General features: G+C 44.9%; 1 protein-coding gene across 1 annotated transcript in view; it reads right to left on the bottom strand.

The window, feature by feature from the left end:
* Positions 1-8082: 8082 nt before the first annotated feature.
* Positions 8083-23912, bottom strand: part of LMCD1 (LIM and cysteine rich domains 1) — a 69194-nt gene continuing 53364 nt past the window's right edge. Inside the window, exons 5-6 of the mRNA XM_053600043.1 lie at positions 10492-10707; positions 8083-8750 (exon numbers count right to left, since the gene is read on the bottom strand). Of these exons, the coding sequence (XP_053456018.1) occupies positions 8592-8750; positions 10492-10707 (375 nt within the window). The 3' untranslated portion in view covers positions 8083-8591. The remainder of the gene's footprint in view (positions 8751-10491; positions 10708-23912) is intronic.

Raw genomic sequence — 23912 nt, forward strand, 5'->3', positions numbered from 1 at the left:
TAAAAGGAAGAAAAAGCATGAAGCATAGGTAAGCATAGACTTTCCTGGAATGTGGAAGAGGGTCTTCCTTGTGAGGGGGAGGAGACACGGCACAAAGGCAGGGCAGCACTTCCAACCCAGTCTCGCCTGCATCCGTCTGTCGGAATTCTCAGTGGTTCCCCCAAGACCCTCAGGCGTGCTGCCCTGCTTTCACTGGTTGTGCGTTACCTCAGTTGTCACATAAATCCATTTTTCTTTATATCAATAATTATTAACTGTTATTTTCCTAGGGATGGTATGGCGGCGTTTGTTAGTGTTGTGATGTTTGTAGGGTGAGCATTGTTCTGTGAGAGGGGATCCTTATCTTTGTTTTATGGGGGGGATCGTTTACAGGCCAGAGGACAGGTGTCACAGGCTAGAAGTTACATTTCACAGGAACAGCACATACTCGGTTTCCCCTTCCAGTTTTCTTATCCGGAAGGCCATAATTCTCTCTCCCCTGCCTGTAGCCCCTTGACTTCCTTCCATCCGCAGTCACTTACTATGTGCCAAGAGCTGTTCTAAATCTTTTAAATGGCGTAAAGCTGTTTAAACCTCAGAACAAGCTCAGAAAGTGAAACTATTACTCCTCTCATTTTATAATGGGGTAACTTGGGAACAAAACGAAATGACTGATCTAAGTGACTGTGGCAGAGTCAGGATTAGAATCTGGGGCAGTCTGCCTCCTGCATTCATGCTGTTGACGATGTTATGCTGACAGACGTGGTGAATCTATTTGGTGAGTGAGTGGAAAAGATCAGCTCGGCAATGCCTATTTACTAGGAGGCTAAGCAATCAGGCAAGGAACGTAAGCTAGGATTCGGGCACCTCTGAGTGGATAATTGCCCGTTGTTGTTCTCTGCTAAGAGACTGTAATTCCTTTAGGCCCAGGGCCGAGTCTGCTCCGTCTTCTCTTGTATTTCTGAGGCCTAGCACGATGTGTTGTTGAAACTTCAAGGGGGTTTCAATGTCATTGCACAAAGAGCCAATTATTGAGACACCAGGATTGCCAAGGAAGAAAGGAAATGTCTTAATATGACAGATGTCTTGTCCTCTCCTCAGGAGAAGCTGCCTCAAACGTTTCTCTGACTGAGGGAGATCAAGGGCTTTGGGGCAGGTTGGGGTATAACTAACAAGGGGCCATGCGCATTGAGGGCAGGTTGTAGGGGACAATGTCTTCAGGAAGCCTGCCCAGGGGCCTTTAGAATCTCAGCTCTTTTGTCTTGCAGAAAAGCCCACAGTTTCTGGGAAACTAACTGCTCCTCTAAAGAAAGTCAAGTAGTTAGTTAAGGGGCAACATTAGATAGGGGATTATTGAAATTTGTTAATGGGGAGCCCTTATAAATACTTGGGGCCTGGTCGGTGCTGAGTAAGTGCTCAGTGTATGATGAATAAAAGATCATCTAGGGAGTGTGTGAGCGAGTGGCCCATTGTTTGGAAGACAAAACACAGAGTCTGAGATAAGTACCACGTGGTCAAGGATCAACTCAGTTGCACGGTCATTTGAGACTCGGAGAAGGTAAGGGATCATCTGGAGGAATCAGCGAGGGCTTCCTGGAGGAGGGAAAGCCATGCTGAGCCTTGAAGGCAGAGGCCGCTAGAAAGGAGGCTGTTCAAGTCACAAGTTCAGTGTTTGTATGCTCTGGCTCAAGATGTCACAGACACCTCCTCTGTGGACAGGGACCACACAGGCGAGGTTCTAAACAGACAGACACGCTTCTTGGCCTGGGGCTTTGTTTGAAACACATTCTTCCTTCCAGTTTTGGCACCAGACGGTTCCCTTGTGTAGGCCAAGGATGCCTGCCCTTTTGCTCCTTCTCTGTGTCCACTTATCGGCTGAAGATGAACTCCACCGAGCGCTCCTGTCAACTGAAGCACAAACCATTCCCTTGTAGGGCAAAGGCTTGGGATTCCTTGTAGCAATATTTCATAATTTATATATTTGATTAAAAGCTGGAACTTGGGCCAGCAGCCTGCACAATCTAACATGTTGGGATCATTAGCTGCCTGTGTCACTCTCCTATTTTAAAACTTTCCATATTTGAACTCACATCCTTCACATTTATTAAGCTTTTCCCCATAAAAACAGTTTAGTAAGTCTCTATCATCTTTCATGGAATTGAAAACAAAGGGCCACAATAAAACCCTTTAGATATTGCCTTCAGAGAATACCATTTTACTTAGGCCTTTTAAAAACATTTGCCCTATCTTGCTAGTAATTAAAAAGAAATCAAGACAAATGAGAATTTTAGTGGCATTCTAATTACTCTGAGATGAGCTTGGATCTTGGCTTTCCTCCTGGCTCTTAGCTCACCTCTTCTCAGGCCTCCTTCAAGCCTCTAGTCCCCAAGCCTAAGATGCAATCTTGGTCTTTCAGATTCCTTGGGTTGGTTCTTCTCCAAGACCCAGCTCCTTCTCTGTGCTTGGCTCTGGTTTTTACCCACCTGGGATGCCCACCAGCTCCCTGGAAAGCTGAGCCAGGTCCATCCTGCCCAGTTTTTCTTCTTTTACCTCTAGGTCTACAAAGGGTCTCTTTTTTTATAAGAGGCCTACTTCCTATAACTGGGTGTGGCTGCCTTTTCTAATCCCTCCCCTCTGCCGCAGTAGTTGGCCAGTTGGCCCATGATCAAGGTACTGCCAATCAGAGGACCCCGGCTGTCTGCGCAAGGCATAGGATCCATGTTGAGCCTATCAAAATCATCCCTGGAAAGCCCCAGAAAGAAATATTCCTTTTTCACTGGGTTTACTGGCTCCAGGCAATACAGTCTTCCCTGCTCAGGACTAGATAGGGACCCCATTTTCTAGGCTTGGGTGAGTTCAGAAAATCAGTCTCATCACAGACCCTATCTCTAGGCACAATCAGGTCCCTTTCTAGGCCCCGCCCTCCGGGCTCTAGCAAGGTCAGGAACAAAGCAACCTGATCATTTCTGGGCAATTCCTCCTGGAATACGAAGCACCGACCCTATTCCTTGGGTGGGGCAAGGACTGTAAGGACGAATTCCTTTAGTAAATCTTAGGATTATTTTAGGATTATTTTCTGCCCACAGTCCTCTGACCAACTGTGACCTACCTACTTCCCCAAACCCCCTGCCTACAGGATAAGATTTAACCACCCCCGCCAGACTAAAAACAAGAGGGGAGGGGCTTCCCACTTGAAAAATCCCCCCCTCCACTACCAGAAATTCTGTTCTCTTCCATCAGTAAACTCTGTCCTGTTGCTGATCTGCATTGTCCATGGTTTCATTCTTCAAGCCCTGAGATCAAAAGTCGAAACAGAGAGAAATTCTGGCAACACAGCTACAAAAGTGAGCCCAGCTGCTGCTGCCGGTCATGTTTGCAACCATCTGGGTGAACCTGCCTGAGAACGGAGTCACCTTGGAGGAAAACAGAGGTAAAAAGAGATGGAAATAAGCAGAGTTTTTTTTCAAACTTTTGACTTGTAAAATTTTTATATGTTTCAGAACTATAGGTGCAGACTTGTTACAGTGATACATTGCGTAGGGGTGAAGTCCAGGCTTTTAATGTACCTCTATCATTCAAGTAGTGTACATAGCATCCCACAAGTAAATTTTCATCCCTCACCCCTCTCCCACCCCTCCCACCTTCTCCAGTGACTGCTATTCAACTCCATGTGTCTGTGTGTACCTGTTGTATAGCTCCCATTTGTAAGTGAAGAAGCAAAGTCTTAACTTGTAATTTGAGCTACTGGATCCAGTTGTTCCTGAAGCTGGATCATTTCTTGAACTTTTTGACTAGAAAATAGATAGTAGACTGCAGATAGATCCCTTACCACTTTTTTGTCTGTTTGTTTGTTTGCTTTAACTAGTGTGGATTGGAACTCCCGCACTCTCACAAGGAGAGACCTAGATAATATTTCTTTTGTCTGCAAATCTAAATCCTTTCTGTCTTTCAAGAACCAATGTTTCACCAAAGTCAGGACCAAGAAACACTTTATGCTGATCCTTACAGTGTCTCTTATAAGAGAACTAAAGAAATCAGACCAAGGTATCACATTGCTTCAAACTGAATTTGAGTGAAGGCAAACATCTGTTGTGAAAAAGGAGAAAAACGTACTTCTTTCTTCCACAGTGTTATCTCTCGTCTTGGCTGGTTAAAGGCAGAGAAAGATGCAAAAAGGCCAATACGTATGCCATTGTACAATCTCATCTTCCATGGAACTTTCTCATATTTGAAGCCAAACACTGGGAGCCAAAGTCTGATAACCCAGTCAGTCAAGCATTCCTGTCACTATTGCTTGTGTTCCCAAGGGACAGACTTGATTGAAAATGGCTAAGACAGTAGATTTAAAATGTTCTCACTACCAACGAAGATAAGTACACGAGGTAATGGACATGTTAATTAGCTCGATTTAGCTGTTCCACAATGTATACATATAACATCGTGTGGTACACCAAAATGTATCCATTTTTGTTTGTCAGTTAAAAACAAACCCAAATCAACTAGGCGGTGTAATGGCTTCAGAAATATGTAATCCACCCAAACTATAATGTGGGGCATTTTTGTATTAATCCTATTGGTTTTGGCTACAATGAACAAAATCCCCACTAATGAAAAACCATACGATAGAGAAATACATCAAACAACGGGGGACACGTTGCCCTGCATAAAGAATAAGGAAATAATCATCTCATGTAACCGAAAGTCCAGAAGTTAGTTCACTTAACAAATCTCCATCACATAACAAATCGGGGCCACATGGGGCCTTTTGACTGAATCTAAATCCATTGATTTATTCGAGATAGAGTCTCACTCTGTCACTCTGGGTAGAGTACTGTGGCGTCATAGCTCACAGCAACTTCAAACTTTTGGGCTCAAGTGATTCTCTTGCCTCAGCCTCCCTAGGAGCTGCGGTTATAGTCACTTGTCACAACACTGCCAGGTCAGATTTTTGATTTTTAGTAGAGACAGTATCTTGCTCTTGCTCAGGTTGGTCTGGAAGTCCTGAGCTCAGGCAATCCACCTGCCTCTGCCTCCCAGATTATAAGCATGAGCCACTGTGCTTGGCTCCAAATCTCTTTATTGAAAGGATTTATTCTGTGAAGTTAGGATTGGGTTGAGGGCTTTGTGTGGCCTTGAGGCCATAGGTCCTTCACCCCTGCAGGGAACTCCTTGAGAAATGCCTGATTACAAAGATTGCAAGGAAAATACAAGATGAACCTGGAGCACATGATTGTCCTAGGATGTAAAATGTGTTCAGAGAATGATGGGACATGTCAGAAGGACACAGAGACGAACTTGAAGGAACTTCCTTTGGTGAATATTTGGGCAATGGAAATATTAAAATAAATAAGAACAGTAATGGATAAGGACAATTTTAAATTATAAACCATTTAATAAAATGGTAACCCAAAGGCTCAACTGATATAACTAAATGAATTAATGGGTAAGAAGATAGAGCTTATCCTTACTGTGGAATGCTAGTAAACACTGAAGGAATGACTGAATTAGAAAAATCACTTGGTAACTATCATAGTAATAATTGAATCAAGAAATATCAATGAGGCTCGGCGCCTGTAGCTCAAGCCGCTAGGGTGCCAGCCACATACACCAGAGCTGGTGGGTTCGAATCCGGCCCAGCCCTGCCAAACAACAATGACAACTACAACCGAAAAATAGCCGGGCATTGTGGTGGGCACATGTAGTCCCAGTTACTTGCATCCAATTAGATGGTATAGGATTTATATTTGTCCTGTTGGTGTTGATCTGAATGTTGAACATTTGCTGAGGAAGGAGAATCTCTTAAGCCCAGGAGTTGGAGGTTGCTGTGAGCTATGATACTACAGCACTCTATCCAGGGTGCAATAGCTTGAGGGTCTGTCTCAGATAAAAAAAAAAAAAAAAAAGAAAAGGAAAAAGAAACATCCATGGATACCAAGAAATCATGGGTGGAATTTTGATGGGGATTAAGATATTGACAACCTCAAAGTACTTCTCTACAAAATACTTCTTAAATACAAAGGAAAAAAGCATAAGTCTACAATGGAAAAATATGCAGATGTTAGCAGAAGCAAATGTTCAACATTCATATCAACACTAACAGGACAAATATAAATCCTATACCATCTAATTGGATGCAGTGAAAACAGCATATTTCTGTTGTATTCCTACCAAAAAAGCATAACCTGGGTCTAATTATGGGGACATATTAGACAAACTCAATTTGAAGTACATTCTATTCAATAACTGGCCTTTCATCTTTAAAAGATGTCAAAGTCATGAACATTAAGAACCAGGAACATTTTCAAATTGAAGAAGATTAAAGAGACAAGATCACTAAATGAAATGTGAGCCTGGACTTCTTTTTGGTAAAAAAGACATTATTGGGACAGTTGGTGATGCTTTAAGATTACATGATACCAAGGAGTCGATGTTGATTTCCTGATTTTGATGGTTGTACTGTGGTTATGTAGGAGTATGTCCTTATTTGTGGAAATTATACACTAAAATATTCAGGGATGATGGGGCTCTATGTCAAAAACAGTCACATGGTTCTTTGTTCTCTTCTTGTAACTTTTTTTGTAAGTTCTTTTGAAATTCTAAAGAAAAAACAAAGCAGAAGACAGGGATCTTTCCCTCCAGACACCTCTTCTTAAGGAAGAGAACTTTTCTAAGACACTCTTCCATGAAGGAGCCCCATTGTCTGGTGTGAAGTCACATGACCTTTCTGTAGCTGCAGAGGTTGGGTTCTTCCCATAAGGAGGAAGAAGAGGCAGTGAATGGTTAACATTCAGGCAGCCAACAGTGTGTACCTTAGTCTGAAATTTTTATTTTTGATCTTGAGGATTTTGGCAGCAAAAACGAACCACCCAAGAGCCCTAGGTTGTTAATTCTTTCATTTAGTTGCTAGGATTTGTACTAAGGGTTGAGGAAACAAAGATTAAACAAAGTGATCCTTAGGAAGTTCAAAGTTGTAACCTTTTCCTTACAAGTAATTATAGCATAATAAAAGCAATGCGAGAATCACTGCGTTGATTAAGAGCTTAAGAGCTTATAGATAAAGGTAAAGATAAAACACCCAAAGGAAGGAGAGGACAGGGAAGTCTTCCTAGATGAGAAGAGACATTAAGAAAGAGGCTTCAAGGTGGGTGGGAGGAAATCCCGGCCTGCTGAACCCGGAAGTCTGGAGGGACCATAGGATTGTGGGTGTGAAGTATCCTGGGTAACCTATGACCAAGGAATGACCCACTCACAACTTGTCTTTGGGAAGATGACCCCGCAGGGAAACTAAGGGTGACTAGAGAGAAGTGGACGCAGAAAACCACCACCTTAGGAGGATATCACAATAGCTTTGGTCAAACTTGGAAAACACACTAAAAGAGACAGTGCCAGCAAAATTCGGAGGGTGAAATTGAAGAAAATTTGGAGGGTGAAATTGGCAGATGAGGACATTTAAGAAAGAAAACCACTAGTGACTGGACCGTGAGCTCCCAGGACTTTTGTCTTTTTCATCTTTTATCTCTAGTAGAAAAGTTAGGTTTTTTTTTTTCTTTAGAAATTTTGGGAAGAAAGTTAATTTGAGGGCTGAAAAGGCTCAGAGAGACCATAAAAGGGAGAGAAAATCTGGCCCCAAGACCTATTCTATTTGGCTCATTCAATGTTTAGTTGGCAACATTTAAAAACTGAGAGATTTCTCATGAACGTGGCACCCACTGGTGGAGCTTAAGTGGCTCTGTTTGGTGGCTCCCCACTACTGGTGTTGTTCTTAGAGGGTTTCAGTCATTACCGGCCTGGGCTCTGAGGGCAGCTGAGTCAGGTCCCTGGCTAACGAGAAGGTGATCTGTTTCCAGGAGGCCACTTTTGGGTGTGCCAAGAAATGTGACATGCCTGTTATATCAGTGATCTGTGGGTACTGTATATAGACTCAGGAGACAGGAGGAAGGTTCTGCCCAAGGGCCTGCACTCCCAGTGGAAATATGATGACACGCATGAAGAAAGAGACTCATCAGCATCATTGGTGGTATTTTCTGCCAGCACCAGGGTCATGGGTTAAATAGATGTCGTAAAATTATTGCCATAGTGTAAATAATTAGATAAGAGTGCACATAGAATTCACAAAACTTTTATTGATATGTTTATCATGCCACAAAAAGGTTGTTTATTTAAAATTCAAATTCCACTTGAAAAAGAGGCAGCAAGCGATAGTTGGGATCCCAGCCTGCTCTTGGAGGAGCTCCCATGTCCATGGAAAAGCACTCACATTCTATAGCTATGTGATGCGGTCACTCGGAATTGCATTCTGGGAAATTCCTCCTTGAGCTCCCCTGCAGGATGCCTCACAGGATGTCTTTAGTTGGATGCAGCTGTGAAACCACAAAACCAAAAGAGAACTCCATCCTAAGACTTCTTAGAACATTTCTGGTTTTGAAATTATTGACCCTCCAGGATCCACCACCACCTAACCTAGAATATATTATATGTCTTTCCACCAAAAAACAAACAACTGTTTATGCTGCTCACTGGCTCTTGCGTTAGATGCTTAGGATGGCCCAGTGTGCCTGGCGCTCTCCTTCTTGGTGGACTCCTGTGGATTCTGGCTGCAGGTGGGCAGCCGTTCAGGAGCGTTTGGACTTGCTGCAAGTTGGGCACAGAAGCTGCCCCTTGCTGATGATGTATGCCCGGCCACTGAGCAGCTGCTCACAGCCCTCACAGATAAAGTGCTTGCGGTGCCAGGCCAGTCCTTCCACACGCTGGTAGTCCTCTGAGAATATTATCTGGGGAGGGGAGCAGAAGAAATACATGACTTGGGTTCTATCCCTAGGGAGAGACAGTGTGTCTAGGACAAGTTATAGGAAAGCGGTTAGTCCCATCCCATCCCATTCTTACTGTGACTTTTACGAGCCTCAGCAGAGAAATCTGCTGTAAATTTGAGGCAGTAAGTACAGTATTTTCTAAGGGTCATGGTTGCATCTTAGCTTCTCAGATGGAAGGCAAAATCCTTCACTGTAGGCAGTTTTTATTTACCCAGAATCTGTGAAACTCTTTGGGCCAAACTCAAAGTCCAGCCATGGACACACCCTGCTAAGGACACACAGCTTAATGATCGAGAAGCTGCCTTTGGCCAACCTCAAGAGCCAGAATACGAGGGTTGCCTGGGCTTGGAATAAAGTGACACTTTGCAATATACATATGCAAGGAGCCCCCAAGTCTCAGGAAGAACAGAATAGCCTAATGGTGAATAGGCCTCTGATTCTGAAGTCAAACAGGAACCGGGTACGAGTTGTCACTTATGACGTTTATCAGCTTCTTGACTTTGGGCAGAGTACGTCATCTTTCTGTGCCTCAGATCCCACATCTGTAAAATGGGGACACAAATACGCCCCATCACATAGGGCTTTGTGGGTGCTAATTGTCTTCCTCTATATAAAATGTTTGGAGGCGTGACCAACACGGAGTCAGCGCAGTGTGACTGTCATCGGCCTTTCATGAACCACACTTTCTTCACATGTAAAACGGAGATCATAAGAGTCTCCCTAAAGGATCACTGTGAGAGATTTATCAAATATGTAGCAAATTACTGACCCATTATAAGTCCTTAGATGAAGAATTGTTACTGTGAATACACTACTGTCCCCTGAAACATGTATGGGCAGGCCTGCAACAGTCCTTTCTTGATACCATCTGATAACCCAGTTATTAGGCAAGAGGATTGCAGAGTTTTAACTTCACACAGAGACCAGTGTATAGGAAGCAGATTTTGGCTGAATAGGAAGACCCATTGAGCCCTCATCCGTGCCAAAGATGAATGTAGCGCATTTCCTGCTACCAATGGCATTTCAAGAGTACTTACTATTATTGTCATTAGTATCGTTATTATTAATACACTTTGGAGTTTCTCTATTCTAAACCTGTATGAGAGACCTGAATCCCCTCCGTGGCATTTATAACTTTCATATTGTATTGTATTACATTAATGCTAAATTATTGTATTATATTACATTATAATCATAAGAGGAACAGCATGTACCATTTATTAGTAACTAGGTCAGCATTTGGTGCCGAGCATGTGCACACATTTCTCATTTATCTTCATGGGATGGGCACTATTCTCATCCCCATTTTATTAATATATGTGATGAAACTGAGGCACAGGGTTTAGGTAACCACACGACCACACCAATAGATGCAGATCTCTGTTTCAGTGTGGGCAGCCTCCTCCTGGCACACCCTGAATGTGCTTCTGAATACTTACTAAGTGCCAAACATTGTGCCAAGGACAAGACTCAGGGCACTCTGGGTCTGACCCATCCCAGCAAACTCAAGGGTGGGAATTAGTACTAGCTCCATTTTGCAGATGAGAAAATGGAGGCAGACCTCATGCAGTGAGGCCTGACCTCAGTTTCCCTATCTGTACAGCACATCATCAACAGAGCCACACTCCCACTGGGCTCTGCACCCTCCCCTCAAAAGTAGGAGTGCCCGCCCCAAGCCCATATCCAGCCCACTATCTCCCACCTCATCGCAGCCGGAGCACCGGGGCCGCAGGCTCTCACAGTAATGGCGGCCACACCAGGGCGCACCGTCCTTCCAGAAGTAGATGAGGTCCACCAGTGGCTCAGAGCACTTGACACACACAAAGCAGACCGGGTGCCACTGCTTACTGTAGCCTGCCCTGTCTGCGTAGACCACGGGGCTATCGACAGGGACCACGCCCTTGCAGAGCTCACAGACCTGGAAGGTGGGGAAAGATGACGATACGAAGAAGTCAGGAATGCACAGTGCCTCGGTTCGAATCCCAGCTCTAGCCTCTCTGCAAAGTGGGATAACACTATTGCCTACCTAATAGGTTTTTTGTTAAGAACTAAATAATTTAGCACAGTGATTCATTTAGCACAGAGATTGACAAATTATTTGGTCTCAAGACCTCTTAGATTCTTAAAAATTACTGAGATCCCCTCAGAGTTTTTGTTCATGTGGGTAAAGACTATTGATATTTATCACACGAAAGAAAGTATAAATTGAGAAAAAATTCAGTATTTGTTCATTAATGTATTAAAATGGCAATAAACCAAAAACATGTTAACATATATTTTAGTAACATCTTACTAAAAATAACTATATTTTCCAAAACAAAAAATTTAGTGAGAAGAAAAATTTAAGACATTGATTTACGTTTTTGCAAATCTCTGTCTAACAGCTGGATTCCCACAGCTGCTTCAGCATTTCATCTTGTGCATTATGTTGTTTTGGTGGAAATACATGAAGAAAATCTGCCCTCATAATGATAGAAAGCTGGAAGAGATGGCTATTGTAATAGCTTTTCCAGATAATTGGGGATATTCTTTTTTGATACTGTAATAAAATTCAACAGATGGTAGTTTCTGAAGTTAGTTGCACTGTGAAATCAGCAAGCGTTATCAATAAATCTTTCTTACTTGGTTATGTTAAAACCTGTTGGTCCCCCTTTCACTTTGAATGGATCTTTTACCCAGGTGTAATTTTTTATTTTTTTTTTTGAGACAGCGTCTCCCTTTGTCACTCTTGGTAGAATGCTGTGGCATCACAGCTCAGAGCAACCTCTTGGGTTTGAGCAATCCTCTTGCCTCAGCCTCCCGAGTAGCTGGGACTACAGGTGCCTGCCACAATGCCCGGCTAGTTTTTAGAGATGGGGTTTCACTCAGGCTGGTCTTGAACTCATGAGCTGAAGCAATCCATCCACTTCAACCTCCCAGAGTGCTAGGATTGCCGGCATAAGCCAAGCATAATTAGTTTTTACTAAGCTTTTTATTTTTAAGTAGTTTTAGCTTTTCAGCAAAATTGCAGAAATAGTACACAGAATTCTTATGTACCTCACACTTAGTTTTCTCTTTTCTTAACATCTTACACTAATATGATATTTTGTCATGATTAATCAACCAATGGTGATATGTTATTATTAACTAATGTCCAAACCTTACTCAGACGTTCATAGATTTTACCTAATGCCCTTGTCTATTCTGGGTCCCATCCAAGATATCACACTACATTTAGTGGTCACGTCTCCTTAGGTTCCTCTTGGCTGTAACAGTTTCTCAGAATTTGTTTTTTGTAACCGTGACAGTTTTGAGGAGCACCCACTAGGTATTTTGTCAAATGTCTCTCAATTGGAATTTGACCAATGTTATTATCATGATTACGACCTTGGGAGGAAGGTCACAGAGGCAAATTGCCGTTCTCCCCACATCCTACCAAGGGTGTGTACTGTCGCCATGACTTACACAGTGGGGTTGGTCTTGACCCCTGGCAGAGGCAGTTTGTCAGAGTCTGCATTGCAAAGTGACTCTTTTTTTCTCCTTTCCACGTTGTTCTCTTTGGAAGGAAGTCACTATGTATTCTGCGTGTATAGACGGCTCCACTTCCTCAAGGGTGGGTTTATTTATATGAATTATTTGGAAATCATGCATAACTTTGATCTCACGGATTCACCAAAAGGACTTTGAGAGCCATGGATTGGCACTCAGTAAATTTAGCTAAGGACATTTCTGGATGGCTGTGTGATCGGTTGACTTGAGCCTGTGTAGGGGGGTGGTCAGCTGCAGAGGGAGGGGCAAGGCTGCTTGGCCACTGCTCTGACCCAGGACCATCTATAGGGCCTGGAACATAAATTCCCCCTATCAGTAGTTGCTGAATAAAGGAATGTACCACTTGCCACAGGGCCTTTGCACTTGCTGCTCTGGGAACATTGTTCCAACACCTCTTTGCCTGGTTAACTCCTTTTCATTCTTTGAGTATCAGACTTAAATATCTTCTGTTCTGGGAAAGCTTTTCTGACCCTTCCCCAAGGGCAGTCAGTCCTGTATGCAAGCCTCTCTTCCTGCCTTTCTCTGTATGATTGTATGATATAGGTTCTGTCCACATTAGACGGAAGCACCTTGGAAGCCGAGCCACATCTGCTTCTGCTGGCCATCACATATATCCAGTGCCTGGCATGCAGTGGAGCAGAAGTGAATATTTTCACTCTGCCCTCCAACATCCTACTTCCCACCTAGGGGACAACAGACAACCATGGAAGACATTAGCAGATGATGCACCTGCCTGCACCTCAGAGGCAAGTTTAGATGAGGTGTGGCAGAGGGCTGGGCTCCAGAGACAGTTGTGTGGACAGCTGTCTTGCTTTTCAGTGACTTATCCTGTTTACTGAATACCTACTGTGTGCCAAACCCTGGGCTAGTTGCTGGGATACAGAGCAACCTAGACAGATACAGCCAGGGCCCTCAGGAGCCTGGGACAATGTGTGTGGTGGGGTGAGGGGGAGGAAGAAAAATACGTAAACAAACAGGTGAGATAATCAGAGAATGTGGCAAGTACTAAGACAAGGAAATGGAGAGCGAGAGACTTGGGGGGCACCAGCAGGGACACCTTAGCAGGAGAGGCGTCTCAGGGAGAAGAGGGCTTAGAAGTCAGCCACTTTCCTACCTGGTCCTCATGGCAACCCTCTGGGCAGGATATGCAGTGACATGGGGGATGCACCCATTTTACAAGATGAGAAAAATGAGGCTCAGTGAAGATGAAATACCTTGTCCAAGGGGCACAGCCAAGAAACAGAGCTGGGATTCAAACTTTAACCCTTGACTCCATGGCTTTCTGTGGGAACTGAGCTGGGTCTGTGGGGAGACTGAAGTCGGGGAATTGTCTGAAGTACTAAGAGGGCCCCCAGCAGAGGGCATCCCAGTGTTCAGGTGTGGCTGGAGGTGAGAAGCAGCTTCCCCATAGGCCTCTGGTAGGTAACGCAGCTAACCCCTGGCTGCCTCTGCTCCTCTTGCTGTCTGGGTCTTCCTTATCTATTTCTTACTACCGGTGACATTATCCCTGGCTGGCTCAGGAACCACGACAAGGTGGAACGCAATGCATGTTGTTCCTCAGCTTTAGTTCTGAGAAAGACTTCCTGGGGAGGGTGATCGAGTCTGGGAGAACTGAACTGTGAGAGTCCAAGACTTCTCTCTTCTGCCTGATCCCCGGGAGCAGAGAGAGTTGGTAAATATCCATTCATTTATTCATTCATTCAGGTATTCACCCATCACACATTTATAATTTGCCTATTCTCATTCTCTAAAGAATAAGGACTTGACATTCTCAATCCATAAAATCTTCTTGGGCCATTTTGGAATTATCCCCTGTCCTTCAAAGCTGTTGCTGCTGATGGTGGTGGTGGTGATGAGGATGGCTGTCATGTCCTTAGGGCATGTCTACAACCAGCACTGTACTCAGGGCTTTGGACTCCTCACCAATATCTCTTACATAAACCACAGAGACTTACTTCCTCTTCCAGAGTTATATCTCTGTTAGGGAAATCATTATTTTCTTTCTTAGAGATGGCCAAAGTGAGGTTCAGAGAGATTCAGGGACCGGCTCAACACTACACAGCTGACAGCCAACCTGACTCCAACGCCAAGTTCCTTCTCCTGCATCCTGTCGCCTTTAGATCTGGCGTCAGCAATCTGCAGCCCATGGCCAAACTGGGCCACTGTCTGTCCTTGCAGGACAGTGAGAACAAAGAACGGATTTTGCACTTGCCTTCCAATTAAGTGAAATGTTTTCTCTCAAAAAAAAGAATTCCACTTTTCTTATGAGAACTACATTCTTTTTAAAGAAAACCATGCTCAAATATTATTGTATTTTCAATTTCATCAATAAAAATCTCAAGAAAAATTTTTTCTCTCTTCTGATATAAAATGCCTATATAATACCCTGAATTTTAGCTTTGGACACAAAACTCCTGAAATATTTAGCCTGTGCCCTCTGACCTTGGCTTTAGATGATAATTTCAACTTAACTAAGCCCTAACTACGTGTCAGCCAATATTTATTGAAATATTTATTTTTTGCCACATAAAGATGAGGAAGCACAAGTTCAGAGTCAGAACACTTACAATTCTTTACTTATAGACTGCAAGTATGTACTTAATATTGAAGAGGAAATAAAAATGGCAAAAATGAGGAAAAGAAAATTGAAAAACAGACAAAGAATGTACACGTCCTGACAGCAGTTTCTGAGCGTCGCAGTTGTTGGGTGAAATGTCTATATAAGGAATGTGTTGGATAACTGGATATATCTTGAACCAGATCCTGACTGCCTGATAATATTCCTCAGAACATGCCAGATTAGTGGTTTCGATAAGGCCCAGGAGAATAATGGTGTGAGTCCTTCTCCGGAATGAAAACCCCGTTCCTCTTCACAGGACTGAGTCCCAGCTGTCCTGGAGGTCACCGGGGGAAAAGCAAGTGACGAGTCTGTGTCCACTTATTTCCACCATCCCTTCAGTATAGCTGGGAATGGTAAACTATTTCATCAGGGCTGTCTGAGTACAAAGTGAGTTTTCTTTCTGGCTTCTAGTTTTTACAGAATTCTCACCTACACAGAAAGGCCTCATTGTCAAGTACACTCAACAGCACCCAATCAGGTATTACCGAGATGTATCCATGGGGCTCTCAACTCCGAATGCCTAGACTTGGTTTCACGTGGAAGGAGGGGAAGGGACAGGGAGAAAGTGCACCTGAACTTGTCTGGGGAGCATCGCAGGCTCCTTGATGACCCTTGAGGAAGGAGGGCGATGTGTGGTCAGAAAGATAGTTTGGAGTGATCACAGGTGGGTCTGAACCCAGGTTATAGGTTGGGACTTCACTCTGGAGGCAATGGGAACCATAGCTCGTTCTTGAGCTGAGGAGTGTGATGTTCTGACTTGTACTACAGGGAGAAAACTCTGGTGATAGCTTGGAGGAAGGGAGAAAGAGTTATGTTCACAGAGCTTGGTCTCAACCTTCTTATCTATTGGAAAGTGCTTTTGCAAGCCCCCTGGGAGGACTGTCCTTTCCCTCACTCTTCTGTCTAGTATCCCTGGCTCTTGGCCCTATTACTACCAGTAGCCAGCACTTTTAAGTAAACAGTGTCACTATCATTTTATGAAAACAAGATGTCCTGGCAGGCAGCATGGGTCAGGAAGCAATTTTCTCTCCTTGCCTTTGAGCTATTTTCTGTGCCCTTTTCCCAGCTGTCTCAAAGGATGAGATAGCTGAAGTTGTCCTGGCTCTGTCAACCAGGTGGCCCCTCAGCCACCAGGGACAGGCTGGAGACCAAGATCAGAACGCCCAGCCTGCTTGGCTTGGTCCTAAGGTCCTGGCCCCATTTTTCTCTGCACAAACTTAATCTCTCCCCACAATCATTGGTACCAAAGTTTACAATTTCTGAATTGCAGTTGGTGGCTGGGAAGGGAGATCTTGAGTCAGGCTGCCTGGGCCATAGCTGTGTGACCTTGGGCAAGTTACCTAACTTCTCTGTGCCTCAGTTTGTTTTTTTTTCACTATTCAAATGGAGATAGTAATAATAGCAACATCATGGGGTTTGTTGCATGAAATAAATGAGATACTGAAATCTGGGGACTTTATAAGCCACTGACGTTCAACCAGCATGCTGTGAGAGGATCTTAGGTATGGCACGAAAATGTGTGAAGATCATTAATTAGGTTATTTTTGAAAGGAGGTCAAAGCACAGTGCATATATTCTTTTTTTTTTTTTTTTTGAGTGTCATAATTTAAGTGCGTCATGGAAGTTTAACTCTAGGTTTAAGTATGCCGTAGATAAAAAGGTTGATAAACACTGTTGTTACGGGCTCAGTGATGACCAGCCTGTTATCCTTACCTCGGCCTTCTTTGCAGGATAGAAACTTAGAATTAGAGGGGTTAAATCACTTCCCTAAGAAACAATGACATTTTGGAAGCAGATTTGGAGGGCTGGACTTCACTTCTATGCTGCCACAGGCCGGTAGACCAGCAGGAGGGGTCCTTCCTTCCACTGTGAGCTCTGCCATTTTCCCTGTGGCCAGAGAAGCACATTGCCTCGCCCGTCTGCCGCTGATCCAGACCCAGCTCTCCAGCTCCTATTTTCTGCCCCCACCCCCTCTAAGATAGTTTTCAGGCTCGAGTTGGCTTCGCAAGCCCCTAGAGAGCTTGTTAAAAGAGATTGCTGCTTCCCCCACCCCAGCACTGCCTGATTCAGTAGATTTGGGATGGAGCACAAGGATTTGCAGGTTCCCAGGGGATGCAGGCATGGTCAGAAGCCTTCCTTTGAGAACCACTGTCACAGAGTGTTTAAAGATGACCTTATGTATAACCTCAGCAAAAATGACATCATCAACTTGGTTTGGTTACCACAAAGGCCAGTTTGAACTCCTAGAATGTTTCAGTTCTAGGTTATTTTTCAGAAAACCCAACGTAGCCATTCCCAGACTATTTCCTCTGAAGGAGCTGGTATGGGCAAGTGGAAGTGCTTTGGGGTTATGGTGAAAGGAATGGAGAAGGAGGGTTTAGCCTTAGCAGACCAGGTGGTTCTTGTTCATACTCCCAGCGCTCTAAAATCAGCTTGCTCATGGGAATGTTTCTAACATTTTCCATGCAACCTTGTTTGCAGCCTGTTTTCCCCCTCAGGAGAGGAGGTGTGGCACAGACCTTCCAGAAGTCAACTAATGTGGGGTTTCTCCTGTGCCAGGCGAGTTTTGCCCTCATACTTGGTTCAAATGGTGTGAGAGTCTTCATTAAGGGCCAAATTGAAAGATGTGAAATATACTGCACATGGGGCCTTTGCAATTTGTGAACACTAGCTTTGAGAAAGCTGAAGAACATTGTACTGTCAACTGTCTCAAAAGCTAAGATTCTGCAGGATTGGGTGTGGGGCTCCCTTAGTCGTGAGTACTTAAATCATGGTGGTGAATTCTTGGACTTTTTCCAATCAACATGGAATTTAATTCCCTTTCTGCAACTGTGGTTCCACTTTAGTGATTCAAGTCTATAAAACAGAATGTGGCAGAAAGCGATGCACTATGACTTCCGAGATAGTTATAAAGGCAGTGCAGCTTTCAGCCGGGTGCTCTCTCTCAGTACACACACCTCAGGATCCCTGAGTGGACAGGAAAGAAGTCCCAGCAGACTGAGGCTTCCATGCTCGGGTGGCCATGTGGAGGACCCACACAGAGATAGACGGAGAGCCCCCCCAAGGCACAGCTGTGTGTCTTCCCAGCATCCAGCCAAACACACAAGGAACAGGCTTCAGATGCCCACAGCCCCCAGCTGTGAGCTGCTCCCAGAGGCGCCACATGCACAGACACAAGGTGTCCCCTCCTCAGCCCCGCCGGAATGCTGATTAGTGGGCAACATAGATATTGCTGGTTTAAGCCACTGCGCCTCGGGACAGTTTGATATGCAGCATTACATAATGGGACATGAAGCGTTATTAAGGCTTCTGAAATGGTAGTAACCAAGACACAAAGTGTTTCAGCAACAGCAGATTCAGGCCAGTGGCCAAGGGTTACATGGCTACAGAACCGTCTCTAGGGACAAAGCTGTGCTGGCCTTCAGAAAGGGAGCAGCGGATACAGAGAACACTCCTAAACCAGCCATAATCTCTACTGCGGGCTTGCCAGAAGTTCTATCCCAATTGTGCTGTTTTCTTCTGGAAGGCTCTTATCCAAAGGTCCACTCAGTCTAAACCCAGAGAGCCTTGTGAAAATCTCACTATTACAATACAGTAAATATTAACACAAAGGCCTTGAATTTAGGCGCTGGGTTCTTTCCAATGCAAATACTCAACAATTTATTTATAAACAGCATCTCCCCATTTCCTCTTATGGTGATTATTCACCATCTTTACCGTGCAGCCTCACGGATCCCAGAGTGTTTTCTTTTTCTTTTTCCTTTTCTGGCCTAGCATCACTCTGGCGTCATCAGCTGTCGTAAGTCTGCTCCCCTAGACCGTAGCTCCTGTGGTGTGCAATGAGCAGGCTGGGTGTGTAATGGTAGGTCATGTGAGGGCTGTAGAGTTCAGTTCATACCATGGCTTCATCACTGGTGAAGTCACTGGACAATCCTCCACCCCTCTGAGCCTCGGTTACCTCATTTGTAACTTGTGGCAGGGCCTGACTTGTAGAAAATGTCTCACGTTGGTGCTGGTAGTCACTACCGTTCACCAACACTTTCTCCTTAAGATTCTTCCTGGGGCAGGTTACCAGTTATAGGGCTCTGTCCCAAGCAAGGCAAAATGTTAGCCATGTCTAACTGAATCTCCATCACTCGGTATGTGAGGTAGGGGGAGATGGAGACAGAAAGGATTCAAAAATGTTCTACGTGTAAGAGAGAATACAGTCTGGACTGTTCTCAAATCCTGCTTTGATGAGCTCAAGGACTGGCTTCTTGGGAAAGGATGCTGCTTGGGGAATTTAATTCCCTTTCTGCAACTGTGGTTCCACGTTAGTGATTCAAGTCTGTAAGGTCCCTAGCTGAGTAGGGAAAAATGTGGTCATCTCTATCGCAGTGGCCTCACAATGCTTAGAGCTGCACAGGTGCTTCGGAGATGGGAGCTCCTATTACTTCTTTAACTTTGCGTTTTGAAATTTTATTTTTGTCTATGATCCACAGTAGGAAATAAATTTTATATCCTGATTCATTACACACACACAAACACACACCTGAAACAAAAGATCCCCCCCCACCTCCCGGCAAATTTAACCCTCCAAACAATTTTTCTTTTCAACTTAAAAAATAAATCTGATTGTCATTGACAACACAGATGTACTATCCACTGATGGGTTGTGACCTGAAGTTTGAAAACACTGTTTAACTTTTCTAAGAATGTCTCTTAATTTTATTGTTTGTAAAAAGGGGGATGATATACTTTGTAGGATAATTCTTGGGATTAAATAAAATAACATGTAAAACTTCTGGCACGGTGTCTGGCACCCCTTAGTCAGTAGATGGCAGATGACACACATCATCATCACCATCATCATCATCATCTCTTGACCTATAAATAGCAAAACAAAGCTGCATAAAACCAAAGTAATTAATAAAAGTCCAAAGCTATTTTCTTTTACGTTTCTCCTGGTTCAGGAGTCATCAAACTACATCCGTCTGTGGGCCCAAGCCAGCCCACCACCTATTTTTATAAACAAAGTTTTACTGGAGCACAGCCATGATCATTTATTTAACTATTGTCTGTCCCAGCTTCAGGGCTACAAGGTCTAAACTGTTTAGTGGAGACAGAGGCTACGTGGCCCACCAAGCCTCTGGCGTTTTTTAACCCCAGTTTAAGTCAATGGGATATTATTCAGCCCACTCAAAAGAAGAAAAAAAATGCTTGTGAACACCATGTGGCTACAGGGGAAAGTATTTATAGTATAAAAAGTGGGAGAAAGGGAATTTTCTTTGGTAAAAAGATCTTGTTAAATGTCATTAAAGTATCTCCACTTTAAAGAAGGGGGAGGCTGAGAAGCTGGCAACATGGTGATCCTGCAGGCTGCTCCCAGGCCCCTGCCCATAGGTGCTGGGGGCAGGGGGTGGCAGCAGTGGGGGAGCAGAGGATCCTCAGGCTGAGCGACTCCAGGTTTGTCTCTGGGCCTCCCACCCTCCTGTCATTGTCCAGCTCAAATGGGAGCACAAAAGGGGGAAGGGTGGAGGTTTCAGATTCCCGAAGGGGCTGGCAGAAGAGCCAGCCAGCCAGCCTGCAGAGCCCACAAGCCAAACATCTGCTCAGACAAAGGCTTGGAAGTCCCTTGCCCACAAATATGTCCCTCTGCTGGGGCTGGAGTCAGGCTGAGCCGCCAGCTGCTGTAAGTTTCCATCTGAGACCTTTGGTAAGAGGGAGAGGTGCCAGGCCTCTGTCCTACCTCTGCATTCTTGTGAGGAAAGGGGGCGGACTGTGCTCCCGAGTAGTCCTGGTGGGTAAGCTGGGTCCATATTCACACATCTTTATGACTACCCGAGAACAGAGGCATCTTCAACTCTCTCAGGTCGCTCCCCTCCTTCTAAGTTTGCTCTCTTAGGGGCAACCACTCAGGGTGGGAGAGGGGGTGCTGAGGGGGAGGGGCAAGGCCGTGGGGAGGCTCCTGGCAGAAAGGGTACATACTAAGGAGTAGAGATTACATTCAGGGCTGCGTTCTGGGTTCTGGCTTTCTTTCCCCTTTCTACAGTTACAAGTTTGGTGTGCAGGAAGGGGTGGAAATTCCTGGGCAAAATAAGCATGCCCAGGAAATCTGTATATTTAATTTCTGAGAATATATCCAGTAAGCTCTCTAATGCAGGGAAACAGCCTGACAGAGCTGTTAACAATTGGAGCATTAAGATCATTGCCCACACAGTGCAGGGGCCCAGAAATTCCATCCAGGTGGGGAGTACAGGGCCCGGCGATTGGATAAGGGCTATGACCAGACTGTGTGAATTGGTCCAGGTTCCTGGAACCAGCAGCAGTCTGGCCATGGAACCCTTTTGATGCCCACAGAAGGGACATGGAGGGAACTGGGGTGGGCCAGGGAAGTCCTTCCATTGTTCTTGGCACACAGATAAGAGGCTTCCACAGTCCTCAGTGGCTGAGCTGAGTCACTGCAAACCTAAACACTACATATACACACCCTCTTGCACTGTTGGCCCCACCCTGCCTACGCCCCAGGACTGCTGAGACTCCATACTGCTAGCAAAGCAAAGCACAAAGGCCTGGGCCAGCTCAGCCACACCACTGTTCTGCAAGCTGGTGAACCTCTCTCTGCCTCAGGGTCCCCATCTGTGTGACAGGTATTGAGAAGGGACACTCAGACAGAGGCTTCAAGGGTGGGTGGGAGGAAAGCTTGGCCTGCAGAACATAGAAGTCTGGAAGGCCCATAAGGATATGGGTGTGAAGTAACCTAGGTGACCAAGGACCAATAAAAAGAGACAGTAATCAATGACGAATAGAAAAGAGTCATCATTCCTGGTGGCGCAGAAAGACCAATGAAAGATTTGCAGCCAGTTACAATGAGGAGAAAGAGGGTATTTATACCTCTGCACAGCCATTCTGCCTCTGTCTCTTTTGCCTTCTCTCCATCAGGAGAGGGACCCACTTCTAACTCTTTTTAGAAGTGCTCTAAATTTTCTCTTTGTTTTCAAATGAAATCTCTGTTACCCTGAGACTTGTGTAGGTTACTGTGCTCTCTATTTGCGCTGCCTGAACTGCTTCAGTTTTATTTCCAGCTTCCATTCATTTTTGCTTTCAATTACTGCCTTAGTTGAACTTTCTAGCTCAGCTGAATAATCGAACCAGGTCAACTGGGTTTGGGGAACTGGGACCCCTGATCCCCAAAAGGTATAGCAATCCCCATGTCTCTCTCAGTTGTTACTAAGATTTAAAGAGATTGAGACTTTGACGAGGGCTTGTCGCACCGGGACCATTGCCCCTCTCTCCTCCCTATTCCCAGCTTGTCACCTCCACCATATGCAAGAAAAAGGCAGAAGGAGGCTAGATATTGTCAGGCTTTAATTGGTCTCAGTGATTAAAAACTTCTTCTCGGGGAGTGACAGTGGGTGAGTTAGTTTCTGGGGCTGGGATCTTTTTGGCCTCCTATTTCCTCTTCAAGAACAATTGCTCTGGCAACTTGGTGTCTGAAGGCACTTCCCATAGTGTCCACCTGCCTCACTTCAGGAATGACGATGCCTTCAGAGGCCTGCCTGAGGTCGGTGTGGGCAGCCATAGCTTTCTGGTTCATTTCTCAAGTAGACAGAAGTGCCGAGGCTAATTTTAGGTTCGTAGGTCCTATCCATGGGGCCTGTCTGAAGGCCTGGGGCTTGAAAGCTGGGGCAGGGATACAGATCTGCACAACCAGATAGCCCCAGCCATTTGGGTGGGCTGGACTTCAGCGGCCCAGTGTCCTGCAGCCTGGCTGACCCGCTGTTACCTGGCTTCACTCAAAATAGCCCCTTTGCCAGAATTCCACATGAGAGATTTGGAAAAGGCTTTTGGCATGACGTGTATCACTCCTCTGGTGTGGATAATGCTTTTTACTGGGGACAGTTTGGTGGACAGTGGGTGGGAGGAGGTGGCGGGCTGACCCTGCCATGGTTCTGACCTGGGCCCCTCCTGAAGCCCCAGAGGAAGGGTCCCACCCCTGCAGGCTGGCAGGGCAGCATGAGGACACCGAATGTGCTCGTGCTGAGCAAAGTGTAGAAGAAAGTGGGGCTGGTGGGCCTCACGCCACTGAGACCCTGATGTCAAGGATGGGGGTGGTTGGGTGGGGTGTAGAGCGTGTGGTAGATTCTGTGTCTGTGTTTCCAGAACCTCCCGCAGACAATGAAGGGAACAGAGAATGCCGTGCAGCGTGCTGAGAGATGGGCTCCCCTGAGGTGGGCTTCCCCTGGGTAAACAAATAAATACAGAAATAAAGCCAGGAGGCCAAATGCATCTAGAAAGTGCCCCTGTCACTGGACTGTTACTATACACAGGTAGCAAATGGGTGATGTCATTTCTGCCAAGCTCACATCTAGGGAGATTTTTAACACTCTTAGCAGTGGTCCTTGACGTGTGGCCCCAGACCAATGCTGGCATCACCTGCAGACTTGTCAGAAATGTTGATTTCCAGGCCCCATCCCACACTTACTAAGAAAGGACTCTGTTTTTGTGCCAGTACCATGCTGTCTTGAGCACTATGGCTTTGTAGTACAGACTAAAATCTGGTATGCTGATGCCCCCAGCTTTATTTTTGTTACAGAGAACTGCCTTAGCTATACGGGTTTTTTTCCGGTTCCATACAAAACGCAGAATCATTTTTTCCAAATCTTGAAAGTACGATGTTGGTATTTTGATAGGAATGGCATTGAATAGGTAGATTGCTTTGGGAAGTATAGACATTTTAACAATGTTGATTCTTCCAATCCATGAGCATGGTATGTTCTTCCATTTGTTAATATCCTCTGCTATTTCCTTTCTGAGGATCTCATAGTTTTCTTTATAGAGGTCCTTCACCTCCTTCGTTAGGTATATTCCTAGGTATTTCATTTTCTTTGAGACTATGGTGAAGGGAGTTGTGTCCTTAACTGGCTTCTCATCTTGACTGTTATTGATTGTATACAAAGGCTACTGACTTGTGGACATTGATTTTATATCCTGAA

This window comes from Nycticebus coucang, chromosome 8 (genome assembly GCF_027406575.1).
Source record: "Nycticebus coucang isolate mNycCou1 chromosome 8, mNycCou1.pri, whole genome shotgun sequence".
In the NCBI taxonomy this organism is placed as follows: Eukaryota; Metazoa; Chordata; class Mammalia; order Primates; family Lorisidae; genus Nycticebus; species Nycticebus coucang.